Raw genomic sequence first — 17,943 nt, 5'->3', positions numbered from 1 at the left:
TGAAGATCTTTCAGCATCAGTGGATAAACCTCATTTTTGTTCTTCCTTAAAGGGTAAACTACATTAATGAATTTCCTAAAACTGACACATTCTTGCATTACTGGGATAAATCTCACTTGACCATTATTCTTTTAATGTAGTATAAAATTATTTCATTTTTTTCCCCTATTGATATAAGTGCAATTAGTTTGTGGTCATGAGTGTCAACTATGTGAGATTTTTATCTAGGTCAATATCATAATCAAGTTAAAAATAATTTAGGGACTTTTTATGTTGGAAAAATTAATGGAATACAATTTAGAAAAATGGTTAAGCTACAACTTTCAAACCTTCTGTGCTTGATACTTTTGTTGAGTTTTCTTGATATGCTTATTTCTAAAAAAAAAAAAAATAGAGAGACCTATTTAAGCATTCTATCTTCTCTAAGACAATTCTGATAAACTGGATATTCCAATTATCCATTTCATGTGAAATAGAAAATAGTATCTCATGACTTTAAATACAAGATAGTATCTTAAGACTTTAAAATTTCTTCACTGGTTATTTCCTCACTGTCATCTCTTATATATTTGTGATTCTTTCTTCTGTATTACTCTACCTTGCTCCTCAGACTGTTGGTGGTTTATCTTTTTAAAAATGTTTTCAAATAGTTTTTTTTTTTTTAAGTACTAACATGTTTGTCTTCTACCTCTTTAAAATTTTGCTTTTATTTTTATTGCTTCCTTATCTTTTCAACTTCTTTCCTCATTCTTTATTCTGACTTACTATTTTCTTTTCCTACTATTTTTGGATGAGAATTCACATTGTTCTCCAATTTTTGTTGATAAAAATATTACAGATTAAGTCTTTTTCTAATCAGTTTCAATTATACCCTCTTGATTCTTTTCTTTTTTTTTTTTTTAAAGATTTACTTATTTATTTATACAAGCACTGGGTATAGTCAGAAGCGTGGGAGGGTGAGAGAATTCACCAGAGCCAGAGCGGGGAGCAGAGCAGGCAGAAGGACCGAAATACACTGCTGAGGGGAGCAGCGGGCGGCAGGAGAGGTCTGCGTGCCATGCGGGACCCTCCTCCAGTGGCGGGGGAGCAGCCGGGGATTGAACCGGCGCTACAGAGGCTGTGGGCAGCTTCGCAACCCAGCGCTCAACCGCTGCGCCACCAGGGAGGCCCTACCCTCTTGATTCTTAAAGGCATTTTTTCCATTATGAGTATTTAGAAATTTTATAATTTTGTTTCCTTATCTTTATTTTTTGTTTCTTATTTTAACCCTAAAGTTATTTGAAAGAATCCCTACACTGTGGGTGACAGGACTTTGAAAAATTGTTATTCATTTCTACATTTACTGCATTATGATGAATAATGGTTTTCTGTGCTGTTTCTACTTTATGGAACTTGTTCAGTATTTCTTTTTTGACTTAGCATATAAAATAGTTTGTGAATGTCCATGTACACTGAGAAAGTATATTTACATTACCTAGGGATAGACTCTGTATCTAAACTATACATTTTTATTTTTTTCGGTTTTCTATATCCTTACTTTAGACGTACTTCATCTACTATACTGACCATCCACTATACTGCTGATAACATGGACTGAAAGCGTCATGTTAAACTCCTGTGTTTGTCCTTTTTCTTAATTCTCTGTAGATGTTTGCTATGAAGATTTGGTACCTAGGTACTAATAAATGCTGTACGTACATTATGATTTATGACTTTAACAAAGTTTTCTGTCATCAAAATAAAAGTCCTCAGGACAATCAAAGTAGTATGGTATACAACAGAAATACTTTTAGTACTTCACAGTGAATTGTACAAAATATTTTTTAAATGTCCAACCTAATGTTTAAAATTTCTTAAGTTTAAAAAATGTATTCCTACATAAGTGCACTCTTAACTGAAATGGCCCTTTTTCACTACAGTGTATGTGGCAATGAAGAACATAAGAACTACTAGCAGTTTGTTGCCATTGGTTTGATTCATACTAAGGGGTCTGGAATTTTAGCCAACACTGTTTTCATACCATCAGTACAAATGTCAACACAGCAAAAGTGGCAAATAACATCTTAGCATCATATTTTTAAAATATTCTTGACCTTAAAGACTCTTTGAATGAGTCTCAGGGGCTCCAGGATTCCATATAACCACACAGAAAATCATGATCTTATAAAGCCTAGTATCTTATCTCATCACAAATAGCATGCTGGAGGGTAATATACAAGAATAACTAGAAATATATCTTTGTAGATCAGATATATCTGAGACCAAATTCTCACTCTTCTGATTACAGACTGAGTAACTCCAGGCAAGTTGCTTTAAAAGTCTTAATTTCTTGGGTCTCCCCTGGTGCTGCAGCGGTTGAGCGCTGGGCTGCGAGGCTGCCCGCAGCCTCTTCAGCGCCAGTTCGATCCCCAGCCACCGGCAAGGGTCCCACAAAAACAAACAAACAAACAAAAAAACAACAACAACAACAAAAAAAAAACCCTGAATAAAATAACAGAGTGCTTACCAAGTGCCTATCAGGTAATACTTAAAGGCCAGGCAATTTTGGGTAGTCTCTGATCAAATGCTTCAGCAATAACCAAATTTTTGCAGTTCTAATTCCCTAGAATTTCAATCTTTTCCAAAAATTGACCATTAAACCATATCTATCTTCTTTACTTTTAGAGAAACATTTTGTTTCACTACTTTATGTTCACTATCTTCATTACCTATCTCCTGTATATTTAGGATTGACTCTCTTCTTACTTTAGATGTTTGACTCATTAAATTTCAAACCTTTTATGTTCTAAACTTAATATAAAGTTTTAAATGTCTTTCTACCAAATCAACTTGTCCTATAAGTTTTGAAATGTATTCTATTTTTTTTTTTTTTAAAGAATTTAGAAGGCTTTATTTATTTATTTGTACAAGCACTGGGTACAGTCAGAAGCACGGGAGGGCGAGAGAATTCACCAGAGCCAGAGCAGGGAGCAGAACAGGCAGAAGGACTGAAGTACACTGCTGAGGGGAGCAGTGGGCGGCAGGAGAGGTCTGCGCGCCATGCGGGACCCTCCTCTGGTGGCCGGGGAGCAGCCGGGGATCGAACCGGCGCAGCAAAGGCCGCGGGCAGCTTCGCAACCCAGCGCTCAACCGCTGCACCACCGGGGAGGCCCTTGAAATGTATTCTAATTGCCATTATGAGTTGTCTTTATCCCATGAATTACTTAGAAATGTCCTAAAATTTCTATCTACATGTACTTATTTTTTAAAAGTTATCTTTTGTTATTGATCACCACCTTAATTGAATTCTATGAACATGGTGTCAATTTTTAGTTGCTGATAATTTATTAATTGCACAGAATGCAGTCAATTTTCAAAATATTTTAAAGTAAACTTGAAAAAAAAAAATTTACAAACTATTCTAGTTGGGGTCACGCGTCTACATGCCTGCTGGCTCAAATCTGTTAACTATTGAATATTGATCAAAAATTCTTTCTTATGATTTACTTAGGTCTGTTTGACTGAAGATTTTATTTTTATTTTATTTTTTTTTTTTATAGAGGCATGCTTTATTTATTTGTTTGCTGGTTTGTTTGTTTGTTTTGTTTATACATGCACTGGGTACAGTCAGAAGCGCGGGAGGGTGAGAGAATTCACCAGAGCCAGAGCGGGGAGCAGAGCAGGCAGAAGGACCGAAGTACACTGCTGAGGGGAGCAGCGGGCGGCAGGAGAGGTCTGCACGCCATGTGGGATCCTCCTCTGGTGGCCGGGGAGCAGCCGGGGATCGAACCGGCGCCGCAGAGGCCGCGCGCAGTTTCGCAACCCAGCGCTCAACCGCTGCGCCACCGGGGAGGCCCTTGACTGAAGATTTTAAACTCACCCTCTCCAATGTTTTCTACTCCATTTGGCAAATTTTGCTTGATACATTTTCAAGTAATGTTATTCTGATATACATATTCCTAATTTTCACGGTTAACTGCTGAACAGTACCTTTTATCATTATATTAATTTTTAATACCTATTACTTTTCAATGGTGTCCTAATCTCATAACAATTCTTCTGGACTTCATATTGAATTCTCACAGGAAAAGGTAGAGATGGCTAAAGGTCTATAGTTAAACTCCAGAGAGAGTTGCAGGATATAAGGTTTATGTACAGAAGTCCATTGTCTTCCTATATACCCCCAATGAACAAGTGAAATTTGCAATTTACAATGATTTACATTAGTACTCTCAACAATAGAATACTGAAGTATAAACCTAGCAAAATATAAAATCTATGTAAGGGCCTCCCCGGTGGCGCAGCGGTAGAGCGCTGGGTTGCGAAGCTGCCCGCGGCCTCTGTGGCGCCGGTTCGATCCCCGGCTGCTCCCCCGCCACCAGAGGAGGGTCCCACATGGCGCGCAGACCTCTCCTGCCGCCCGCTGCTCCCCTCAGCAGTGTACTTCAGTCCTTCTGCCTTCTCTGCTCCCTACTCTGGCTCTGGTGAATTCTTTCACCCTCCCGCGCTTCTGACTGTACCCAGTGCATGTATAAACAAAACAAATAAATAAATAATAAAACATGCCTCTATTAAAAAAAAAAAAAAAAAAAAAAAAAAAAATCTATGTAAGGAAGACTACAAATCTCTGGGAAAAAAATCACATTAAAAATAAATAAATGGAGAGATATTCCATGTTCATGGATAGAAATTTAATATTTCTACTGCGTTCTTCCTCAATTTGATCTATAAATCAATGCAACCCTAATCAAAATCATTATGTGTTACTTTGTGGATACTAAGAAACTGATTTGAAAGCTTATATAAAAGAAAAAGGACATAGAATAGTCAACACAATAACAAAGATCTAAATTGGAGAAATGACACTAACCTCCCAAGACTCGCTATAAAACTCTAGTAATAAAGGTATATAGACAGTATGACATGAAACAAGAGTAGAGAGTGGACCAAAAATCGCCTAGAAATAGAACCACACAAAAAGATTCATCTTTGATAAAGGAGCAAAGGTAACAAATGAAGAAAGGAGAGTCTTTTCAACAAATGGTGGAGGAACAAGTGGACAACCATATGCAAAGAAAGAATCTAGACATAGATTTTATATTTCTCATCAAAAACCCCCCTCAAAATAGGTAATCTATCTAGATGTAAAACATAAAAACTAGAGTTAAAAAAGGATAATATCTTGGTGACAGTGGCTTGGCAGTGACTATTTAAAACAAAAGCACAATGCATTAAAAAATTGATAAGGTGGTCTTTATTAAAAGAAAAATTCTGGTGTGAAAGACTCTAAGGAAATGAAAAGATAAGCTACGGACTCAGATATTTGCAAAAGATCTATCTGATAAAGGGGTCTTATTTGAAAAATATACAGAGAAATTTAAAATTCAATGAGAAAGGGAACAATCCCATTTAAAAATGAGCAAAAGGTCTGAACAGATATCTTACATATTATCTCATATTTGTAAATAGCATATAAGCATATGAAAAGATGCTCAATGTCATATTACTAAGAAACTGCAAATTAAAATATCATGAGATACTACTACCTCTCCCCTATTAAACAGCCAAAACCCTAAATACTGACATCAAATGCTGGTGAGGATGGGGAACAATAGAAATTATTATTCATGTGGAATGTCACAGCCACATAAGGAAGAGATTTGCAAAGCTAAACAGTCTTATTATGGGATCCAGATATTTACTCAATGAGTTCAAAACATGCCAACACATATACCTGTGATTGTGTAGAGCAGCTCGACTTAGAAATGCTAAAAAGTGGAAGCAATAAAAAGAAAAAATTGGAAGCAACCAAGATATCCTTTAATAGATGAAAGTATGGGGCTTCCCCGGTGGCGCAGCGGTTGAGCGCTGGGTTGCGAAGCTGCCTGCAGCCGGTTCAATCCCCGGCTGCTCCCCAGCCACTGGAGGAGGGTCTCACATGGCGTGCAGACATCTCCTGCCGCCCGCTGCTCCCCTCAGCAGTGTACTTCGGTCCTTCTGCCTGCTCTGCTCCCCGCTCTGGCTCTGGTGAATTCTCTCACCCTCCCGCGCTTCTGACTGTACCCAGTGCATGTATAAACAAAAAAAACAAATAAAATAAATAAATAAAACATGTCTCTATAAAATTAAAAAAAAAACCTTTAAAAAAAAAAGTATGCACAAAATGTGGTACACAAAAGCATGTAATTGTATTCAATAAAAAGAAAGTCATGAAAAGGCATAAAGGAATCTTAAATGCATAATGCATACTCAGAAAATAAAGCAAATATAAAATGGTTATATACCACTATATGATTTCAATTATATGACATTCTGAAACAAGCAAAATATCAGTGTTTGACACAGGATGGGAACACAGGGTAGAGGGATGAACAGGTGGAAGACAGGAGTTTTAGGACCGTAAAAATACTGTGTATGACACTGTAAATTAAATTGTACCTTTGGCAAAACCCACACAATTGTACAATATGTAAACAGTGAATGTATTATAAACAATGGGCTTTATTTCATAACATATCAATTCACTAATTGTTAACAAATCCATCGCACCAATGAAAGATGATATGGGAACTCTACCTTCTGCTCAACTTTTCTATAAATCTGAGATAGCCCTTTAGAAAAACTCCATTTAAAAAATAAAACAAAAATTACATCAAGTGGAAAACCCATCTGATTTCACATACTTTCCTTCCTTTAAAAAACTATTCAATAGATGGCACCAGAGATCCTTTACAATAAGGAATCACAAGATGCTTTCTACGATTCATAATGTTTGTCTTTAATGTTAATATGTGGTTAGAGAGAGTATTTATTCATTAATGAATAACTTGATTGATGCTTTTTAAAAAAAGATGCATTACAGAAAACTAAATTTAGATGCAAATTATATCACCCATAAATAGGTAAATAATCAAGAAAATCTAAAATTGCAGATCTAAAGAATTATGGAACAACAGCAATTCTATATTATGGATAAATAAAAAAGGTGCTATATTCTGCTATTTAAAAAACAAACTCCAACTCACATTTGACAACTACATAGCACATCCATTTGACACTGCTTGACTACTAGAGAATATGCTATCTCATTAGTAAATTGTCTTTCTCTATAGACTAAAAGCATTCAGTAAACAAGGTATCAGACATTTTAAAAATCATTTTCTCACAAGCCAGAACAGGGAAAGTATTATGTCTTTCTAAAAAGCAGAGAACAAACTTTCTTTCCTCCATTGCATATTATTTGCTCCTTTGTCAAAGATTAGTTGACCATAAATCTGTATGGAGCTGGAAGGGATCATGCTCAGCAAAATAAGCCAGAAAGAAAAAGAAAAATACTGGATGGTCTCACTCATAGCAGGAATTTAGAAAACCTAAATAAGGGACGAGGAAAAAAGACAAATTATAATAAAGTAAAAATCAAAATCAACAAGCAACTATAAACCAGAGACACAGTATAGGGGGCTGGGGGTGGGGGGAGAGGAGAGAAGGGAGTAGGGTCAAAATAAGGGGGGGGTGGGAATTGTATAGGGAATATAACTAAGATGAAAATGCATACATTGTGCAAAAATGAAAAATGATGTAAAATATATATAAAATAAAATAAAGCAGAGGGTGAAAACAAGTTTATCACCCACTAAATAACTATCACCTACCCACGTACTAGGCATTCAAACTGACACACTTAATATTAATATGTAATTTTATAGAGAAAAATTTAGTTGCTCTTACTTTTTTAAAAACCTCTTCCCCTACTCTCTTTAATTTACATCACTTTAAAATAGTGATTTTTATACCGGTGAGTGGGTTATAAGTTAATGGTGACCAACTAACTTACATTGCCACTTTGGCGGGAATAGCAGAGAAGGGGGTAGAAGAAATACTACATATGCAAAGTCTCAGGAGTAATAATGACTGAAATGTCTATTTTTCTTAGTAGAGAGTATGTAATTTAGTTTAATTAGAAAGAAGATTTTTGTTTCCCTCAATTTCAAACCTCTGTATATAATTGTATAAGGTTTCCAAGAACCACCACCAAGACGTATATACAGTAGAATAAATATATTAAATTTAACAAATAACTTAGAAAAGATCATGCTCAGAATACACTTTGTAATAACTTCATAATTCATTATATCTGTGTTATATACAATTAACACAGAGAGTTACAGTTTTTATAAAATGACATATCCCATTCCCTTTTAATCTCCCTGAACAATTTAAAGGCTTCGGCCTCATTTTAGGTTGGCTCTCTTTCCTTGTGCCTATTTCCTTAATGACAAACATTGCTCTGGGATAACATTCTAACTATTTTAATGTTTTCATACAAATTCTGCCAATACTCTATTTGCAATTGTTTTCCTAGCATGTTGTACTATACTCCTGCTGCTGGATACATTAAAAATGAAACAATCTCTAGCATCACACTATGCCAGACAATTGTGGGGGGAAAAGCATCAAAAATGTTTTTATGGTCTATTAATAAAGAAATACTTTCTGCAATCACTGACCTATATTAAAATGAAAAGATTATTTCTCAATATAAAGAGTAGTGTTAATATATCTAACTTTTAAAAGTGTAAAGTTAGAATGTTAGAGAATGGCTAATAGAACCTCTCAGATTAAAAAAAACAATTTTCATTAATGATTTCATTCTTAATTTACTAAAAATCTGTTGTAATAGAAACAATGAATGGGAAATCTTAATAGACTTATATTTCTTCCTATTTTTCAGGAAAAATGTTAACAAGCATGACACCTAGATTACCAAAAAACAAATAGGAGGTAAAAGGGAAAAATAGATGAACTGAAAACATTCTGTCTGCAATAGTTCTAGAAAACATCATGGAACTTGGAAAGAGGCTGTGGCTCTTCTAAAGAAACAGTTAATCAGGAGTGGGGATGATATCTGGGGGCGGGGGGAGAAGAAATGTATAAAGTCTAGTGGCTTAATCCTTAAAGTATAACATTCTGGGTGCAGCATGGAGATCACCCAGACAATCAAGGAGGTAGACAAGATTATTAACCCTTTTGTGAAAGAATTCCTTTGGTAGTATGGTGAAGATCTACTCAAAAAAGTATGTTTTCACTGCAAAATTATGTAAGATTACAAAAGACATCAACTATATATATTGGAATATAATTGTCAAAACAAAAAAAATTTTTTTTTTGAGGGATTTATTGAAATACACTGCTGAGAGGAGCAGTGGGCAAGACAGGAGAAGGCATCTGCCAAAACCCAATTTTTAAGTGAGCTATAACAATATATGTGTTTTCTTCTTAATGTATTAAAGCATAAGATCTAGTAGTAAGACTAATACATACACCATAATTTTGAAGTAATGAGAATGTTAAATAATAACTTAAGATACAGTATTATGACAACAACTATGATTTTTATTATTGGAAGAGGTATTGCTAATGCTACTGCTATTTACTATCAAGATTTATTAGAAAGAAATATAAAATTTCTAGAGTTGAGCAAAAACAAAGATGTCATTTTTCTCAAGTTCATGGATCCATGGAATACTATCCATGAGCTTTATGGGGAATATCATCGGTTAAGAAGCCAGGAGCGTGGCAGTAAAATTACAGAGCCACGAAAACTTGATAAACAATATTATGCAAATTAAAGCAACAAAATTAGCATATGCTATTTTAAAGTTCCAATGATACTGTGCTGCCCACTGCTTCGTTTCTTAAACTATGAAGCAGAACAAGAAAGATTAGAAAATAACATGTTATATAGGGTAGAAAAGATCCAGAATTTCCTTATTATTTTCAGAAAGAAGATAAAGCATAGCTATATTGAAACTAGTTTAAAAAAATGTATCCCCAATAAGAATCACTTGATAACCACCATAACCACAGACTGCCAAAACAACAATCATTCTACATATCCAGGTATTCCATTCCTATCCTGCTTCATCTAAGCTTCCACTTCTTACACAATCTACTGATATTTCTGCCAAACAAGCCAGGGTCAGAACAGATGAATAACAATGGCACAAGTCTTTCAGCTGTCCTAACTGCTATCCCAGAGATACGAAACAATTCGTTATAACACTGAAGAAGAGGGGCAAACCATTTTTTCCTTATGAGCATGTAACCAGGCAAGTTACTCAAGACACTTTATCTCAATGCTCATAACTGTTTACACAATAGTCTGTGTTGTAGTAAAAATGTGACAAGAAATTATTTGGAATGCTGAGTCATTTCCCATGATAATTTTTTTCTTTTTTCTGCAACCTCAGCTGCTATGGCACTTACAGTTAAGTAGTACCAATCTCTAACCCAACAAAGTTGTAAATTTAGATATAGTCTTATTCCTATTATAGCCACCTTCAACAGAGCTTAGAAGTTTCAGTCCAGAGGCTATTGTGGGGGAATCGGGGCTAGGAGTGCCAGAGGTGTTTGTAGCACATGCACCCTTGTTGGACATATCCTGTAACAATGTGGAACTCAAATACCAACATCTCTAGACAAGCTTTTAGATTGCCTATGCTTTCTGGGAACTTTTCTGGGAAAAACGGGGTACAAAGTAACAGTATGAAAAAGAAAAGCAGATTCCTTACTAAAAAAAAAAAAAAAAAATCAAATATTTAAACATTAGCATGGGCCTCCCCTGGTGGCTCAGCAGTTGAGCCCTGGGCTGTGAAGCTGCCCGCAGCCTTTCCAGCGCCGTTTCGATTCCCGGCCGCCGGCGAGGGTCCCACATGGTGCGGGTCCCACATGGCGTGACAGACCTCTCCTGCCGTGCCCGCTGCTCCCTTCAGCAGTGTATTTCATCAGTCTGCCTGTTCTGCTCCCTGCTCTGGCTCTGGTGAATTCTCTCACCCTCCCGTGCTTTTGACTGTACCCAGTGCTTATATAAATAAATAAATAAATCTTTTAAAATAAATAAATAAACATTATCATGAAGCCCCAATAAGGTTTAAAAATCTATTCTACATCAGTTAAGTATGATAAGGACTACAATGGATACAGTATTGTTCTCTCGACATGACAAAATCATGTAGAATATCTGCTACAATAACAAGCAGAAATGTAAACTGAGGAATAAGGCTTAATACTGAAACCAACAAGAGTAATATTTCTTTTTTGCCTATTGAATATGAGTCACAAAAGACCCACCCATATGCTGCTTTCTTACATTATCACCTTTAACTTTTAATGAGACTTCAAATAAAATGTAAATAAATCACTACTAAGTATTTTTAAAAGTTGTTTATCTAGAAAATAATGGACTAGCTAGAGACACAGAGCTATATTTCTACTAAAGTTAATGGTCATTGTTACAAGTAAATTAATTAAAAATCAACTGCCTGGTGGCGCAGGCAGTTGGGCGCCGCACTGTGAAGCTGTCCGCAGCCTCTGCAGCGTGGGTTCGATCCCGGCCGGCCAGTGAGAATCCCATATGGCGCGGTAGACCTCTGCTGTTTGGCCCGCTGCTCCCCTCAGCAGTATAATTTGTCAGTCTGCCTGTTCTGTTCCCTGCTCTATCTCTGGTGTTCTGTTCCCTGCTCTATCTCTGGTGAATCCTCTCACCCTCCCGTGCATCTGGTCTGTACCCCAGCACTTGTATAAATAAAAAATAAATCCTAAAAAAAAAAAAAAAATCAACACTAATCTAATTAGGATACCGACACTCAGGGTAATAAAAGAGACATTGAGAGAGAATACTTTCTGCTCTCTAGGAATTACTAATCCATTATGGAATGATATAAAGATAGTACTATTTCTTAGCAGAGTATATCACGGCTCATTTTAGTCTTCAGTTTCAGCATTCCTGAGTACAATAGGTTAAAGATGAGAAGAGAGTCAAGACCACAAGAACTGCTTTCTCTATTTAATCTCCACTGTATCCTAGTGTATAACATGCCTGTGTCCCCTTGAACTAAAGTACTGTATCTTACAGACCTATTCAGTGATCTACCATCATGATGATCACAACAAGATAACTCAATAAATTTCACAAATAAATAACTCTCTTCTCTTTAAGGGAAATAAGGACTTCACTAACAACTGAGCAATAAGTTAATCTGTTTTTAATTTACAGAAAATAAGAATGAGAAAATATTCCTTTGCTCTCATACTTTACACAAAAGGTACTGAACAGTCATGGAAGAGAATTATTAGGAAAATGTGTCTTCTTTTCTGGTAGTCCAAAAAAGCTAACTGATTTAAAGGTTCATAACAGTAAAAATAGACATTGTTTATGTTCCTTTCATTTTGGTTTACTATGAATAAGCACTGCATCAAGAATAAAAAAAAATGAAGAATCAAATGAACGGACACTTTTATCTCACAGATTTCATAGCCTCAATTGCCCATGTGAATGAAAAATTTATCAGGTCAGAGGAACATTAGAGAACATATAACCTTAATATCTCTGCCTTTTATAACATTGTAAGGAATTTAAGGGAAGGAGGATTAAGGAGGACAGAACAATGTATTAAGAACTTATACCAATATTATTTAAAAAGAAACTCTTGCTGCATTCCAGTTATTCTTTCAATTTTCTGTGGCTTCATCTGATGGATTAGAAATAGTTCCATCAGGGCCTCCCTGGTTGCACAAGGGATTAAGTATCAGCACTATCAAGGTATCAGTAGCCACTGCAGCATGAGTTCGATCCCCAGCCAGGGAGTTAACCCACATGTCGCAGCAGACGTCTCCTGTCTGACCTACTGTTCCCCTCAAGCAGTGTGTTTCAGTAGATCCACCTGTTCTGCTCCCCATTTTGTCTCTCTCTAGTGAATCCTCTAACCACCCCCACACCTCTGGCATACACCCCTGCTCTTGTATGCATAAATAAATAAAATGAATCTTGGGGGGAAAAAAAAAAAAGAAACAGTGCCATCAATTCAGTCAGGGACATGAACATGGATAAACCTTTGTCATTTAATCTACCTGTTCATTACTTCATTAGCTCATTCTAATTAAATATTACCACCAAACAACAGGAACTAAAGCCTCTATGTCTTATCAAACTTCACTTGGGCAACTCCATTAATCAAACATTTTTAAAACTGCCTTGTTTATCTTACTAAGTGCTACTGGCAATCACTGTCTCACATTCCTACATTATTTACATTATATATAGTACATGTTCTTTGGTCAAGATATTTATCCATTATTTTTTTGCATGTAAAGGAAAGGAGAAAAATTATCTCTTACTCGCCTACCTACTTTAAAATGTTACAATTGATTGGTCTTTAATTTTTCATAATTAGTAAATCTCTACATCTTAAAATGTATTCCCCCTAGGATCTCTATAGTTTGCTACCTCAATTTATTTTTACATGTTTGTTTAAATGTCATCTGACTACCCCTTTATAAAATTGCCATTACACCTCTGTCCTGGCATTCCAATACTCCTCTTCCCCACTGTCTCTATAGCACTTAAATTTATATGTGTATTTTTCATATATATATATATATATATATATATATATATGCAGCCTGTGTGTATATACAACACATTTAACCAGAAATATTATTTACTTGTTTATTATCTTAATCCCCTGACTAAAATTTATGTAAAACTTCTTGAGAACAGGCTGCTAACCAACTACATCACAACGAATCCACATAAAGTAAGGAATTAAAAATAGCCAGCAAGAGAAAGGGCTACAAAAGCATCTTTTATGTATGTGTAAGCTTCAGTAACAGCAATAAAACTAAAGAAAACATTGAGAGAAAAGACTGAAGTCACAGGGAATTTTGCTGATGAAAGACCGTAAGTTCCACAAGACACAGCAGAAAGAATACGCACTGGTTATAAAGGAATATGTGAGAAGGTCAAATTAAAGAATAAAAAAGATAAAAAAGATCAGTGTCTAGATTATGATGAATGAGCTGACAGTTGGTCTTTAATTTCTCCCACAGATGGTACTGCAGGTAGAAGTGATTTTACCAGAAACGTGAAAATCTTAAATCCAATTCTAATTTTAATTGTGTTCTTAGAATTTCATTCATATTCACCATGGAGGTATAATGCTTAAAAATTAAGACTTTGAGGGCCTCCCCAGTGGTGCAAGCAGTTGAGCACTGGGTTGCGAAGCTGCCTGCAGCCTCTGCAGTGCTGGTTCGATCCCTGGCCACCAGATGAGGGTCCCACATGGCGCGCAGACCTCTCCTGCTGCCCGCTGCTCCCCTCAGCAGTGTACTTCATCAGTCTGCCTGCTCTGCTCCCCGCTCTGACTCTGGTGAATTCTCTCACCCTCCAGCACGTCTGACTGTACCCACTGCTTGTATACATAAATAAATAAATCTTAAAAAAAAAAAAAATTGAGACTTTGAAAGGAAAAAGGTCTATGTTCAAAATAGGCAAGGAAAACTACATAAAAACCTGGCTATCAACTAATTTAAGGATAAAAAGCTGGTTAATACTCAGCTTTCAAATAACTGCATCAAATATATCAAGGTCTTGGAAAGTAAAGGCCAAAACAGTATTCACATGAATGCTAAGTGTACATGTGCCTAAAAGATAAAAAAGCAGGAAAAACAAACTATATTTTGATGAAAGAATGTTTCATCTTATATTTAGCATTATGATTCATTCATCTTTAATTCAGTTACTATGTGCAACCACCCATGTAATTTAGTCAAATTATGTAGCCTTCTTTAAAAAAAAAAAAAGATGAGATATCTTCTGAATCATAAGCTACTGACTTACACTGCTTACACTTCAGGTGATCAGAAAATATAAAGCTAGAAGTCAAAATAATTTATTTAGCTTACATTTCATGGGGACAGCTTTGCAACAGGTATTTTATATGCATATGCCCGTATCGATTGACATTTCAAAACAAATAAACTGACTGATATTTAAACTATACAAGCAATAAACTTAAGTACAAAGGAAAGATAAATTCTATGTACATGCTAAATAACTTCCTTCTTCCAAATAGCATAAATGAAGTATTAATAGTATGGAGTATTACAGAAACTGAAAGATACCTGGAGAGTTTTAAGTACTCATTCATTCATTCAAGAAGTATCTACTAAAGACCTAAGGCACAACAAATACTACTCACTGAAAATACTGAGGATTCCATGATTAGCAAAACACAGTTCCTATCATGGAATTTTCATTCTCCAGTTTTAAAGATAAATGCTAGAAGGAATTAAATTTTGAAAAATTGCTAACAAATACACAAAACCGGTTAAAAGTTCCTATCTGTAAATATTCCCTCCTCCCTTATTCTATTTATTCATTACTCAAAGAGTACTTCTGACTAACTTCTAAGTACAGAGACTTACCCAAACAATTTTTAGCTTAAGTAGTAAGTTTACTCTGATCACCAAACTGTTCATATAAAGGAAAAATGGGAATCTATGACCTATATAGATCCACCTTTTGTAAGTCTACGCTAGTCAGCCTAATTCAATTCAAATACTTCCAATTCAGGCTGCTAAATAGTGAAGAGGAAGAATTTTCTGCTTGAACAGTTAAAGAATATAGGTGTTCCTCACACAGAATATCTGTCATCTTCTTAAAATTTCTTCTTGCAAACTCAAATGTCCGTAACACAGAAGACACAATACTTAATTTCTTTGTGCTTCATTATCTCTACCAGTTAAAATGGTAACAGTTATCTACACCTCTTACTAATGCTTTAGGGTTAAACTAGATATTGGCGTAAAAAGGGTTAGTGCTCAAATGATAACATCTTTTTGAGTATTGCATTCTCAACAAAAATCAGCTTATATTTATCATCATCTCCAAAAGCCATAGTTAGAAAAGACAATAAATATGTTACAATAAGAATAGTAAAAATTTCTTTATCTTTTGGCAAGGTGATCAGCATGCATATGGTATGTTCTTCAAACTAAGCAACATATTTAAAATATCAGTAATGCTAACATTACTATATCCAGAATTCCTAGAAGTGGCCAACTTTGGAGATTTTTCTATAATCAGATAAAAGCTTCACCGACAAGATGCTTTATCAACATTTTATTTGCTACCCCGAAAAAGTAATTCCTGCTTAAAAACACATTTTAACCTTTTATTTCAAAGTAAACAGTAGAACTAAATAGAAGACCAACAGTTAAGGCCATTTAAAAGTTATCTTCAAGCTTCACTCTAGTCAGACCATATTAGAACACTCTGAAATTATTTTACTAAAAAATTTTTAATAAACAAACATAAGCAGAAAAAAACCTTATGCTTAATTAAATCTGGAAAGTGATGGACTATAAATGAAAAGTTAAAAAAATAAGGCCTGAAGAAGAGCAAAAAGACCAGTAAGAATCTTTCACTGAAAAACTCTGAAAACCTTCAAAGATCTTGAAGAAAACCAAGAAATTCCCAAATGAAGAGGTCACTAAATATCCATGAGCACTCACCCAACCATTGGTAGGAGACCTCTTGGAGACCCAGATGCTTGAATCAGCTGAAATAGTACCAAGTTTTTACTGATTACTCTTAACAGGGTAATGGAGCATAGGTTAAACTCCACACTAAATTAAAAATTAAAGGTTATTATCATTGTTAATGCTAGCTACTACCATTACAAATTACTGATAAGAAAAGGAAACTGAATAATGAGTTCTAAGGTGAGGGCAACTTGCTGCATGCATGTGTAAATATACATTTTCTCCATTCAGAGATACAGGTCTGATAACATAATCCTTCTTATAAGTATAAATATACAGGAAGAATAAAGTTTTTCAAATTAGAATGTTACAAAAATCTCAAAGCATGTAAAATATTTTAAAATATAGATCCAGATAGAGTATTTTGAAAAATGAGTGGTTCTTAAAAGATAATGCTAATTTCTCAACACTAATTTAGTTAAGACATAGGAACTGATTTTCAGTTCCCTAAAATTAAAAAGTATAGTTCTTAAATTTAGATCTTTTAATATAATAATGATTCTTAGAAGATTCTCATATTTCGGCACATAAAAGACTAATAAAAAGAAACGAAAACTTCCTTTCTCAAATGTGTGGAATGTTTCCAATATTACCAATGACAAGCTTATCAATTTAACTGAAAATATCTGGTATTACCCAGTTCCAAAGAGAGTAAAGCAAGGTCAATACCTAGATGAGAATATAGGAATGGATTTCTCAAATTCTGGAAGCTGGGATGCTCTCCAATCTGATCCTCCATTCTCCACACACTATTGGTTTTATTTGAAAGGTATGTATGGTAAACATTAAGACACTCTACACTACTGCTGAAATGGTCAAGAACAAAAACTCGAAGATTCCATATTTCTCTATTTTCCCCCAGTAACTAAGATATAAAAACTACTTCCTGATATACCTGTATCAAGTTATGTAACAAGTGAAACAAGTGGTTCAAGTGGTTTAGGAAGCAAAAACAAACACTGACATTTTAATGTCAAGTAAGTATATTCAAATTGCCAAAGAAACACTGAAATCACAACTTGGCTGATGAATGATTTAACTGCTGTATTTCTAAATATAGTTTTGCAATGTATCTATTACTTACTGACAATGAAAAAAAGTTGAACTCTTGAGATCAGCATCAAAATAAAGACCAGAAAAAAAATTTCCCTGTCTGTCTATAGTAAGAGAGTAAAATGTATAAAATAGGGAAAGATTTCAGGATAAAATAGTGAAAAGGAATACCAAATAGAAAACTAGGACTACAGCGATTGGGTATCGTAATATACATGAAAAATATGAAGAAAAAGTAAGGAAAAAGAAAGCAGCAAGTAGGAAATAGAAAATGAGATATAAAAAAAACTTGTATGTGAGAAAAATTCAAACATTATAGATCTCTATTGCAAATTTTAAATGACAGAGTACACCAGTATTACCTTTCTTTCGAAAGAGTGCATTTAGGTAATTTTCTGCTTGGCATTCAATCTTTTCAGTGTTGGACTGGCCCTGAGATGATAGTTCCTCTGTTGGTGTTGACTGTGAAGAATCAAGAGAAGTCATGCAATCCTAAAATTATAAGAAAACAACATTTTAAGAATTCAC

At 34.9% G+C, this 17,943-nt stretch overlaps 1 protein-coding gene across 4 annotated transcripts in view; it reads right to left on the bottom strand.

Annotated features, from left to right (window-relative positions):
• LCORL (ligand dependent nuclear receptor corepressor like) overlaps positions 1-17,943 on the bottom strand; it is a gene marked incomplete at its 3' end in the record, with an annotated part of 127,254 nt that overhangs the window by 61,609 nt on the left and 47,702 nt on the right. For all 4 annotated transcript variants that reach the window (XM_084234115.1, XM_084234116.1, XM_084234114.1 and 1 more), the window contains exon 4: positions 17,778-17,907. In XM_084234115.1, coding sequence (XP_084090241.1) covers positions 17,778-17,907 — 130 coding nt within the window. The remainder of the gene's footprint in view (positions 1-17,777; positions 17,908-17,943) is intronic.

This window comes from Talpa europaea, assembly GCF_964194135.1.
Source record: "Talpa europaea genome assembly, chromosome: 5".
NCBI classification, from domain to species: Eukaryota; Metazoa; Chordata; class Mammalia; order Eulipotyphla; family Talpidae; genus Talpa; species Talpa europaea.
Note: the sequence above shows the minus strand (reverse complement) of the source record. Positions and strands in the feature narration are given on the sequence as shown.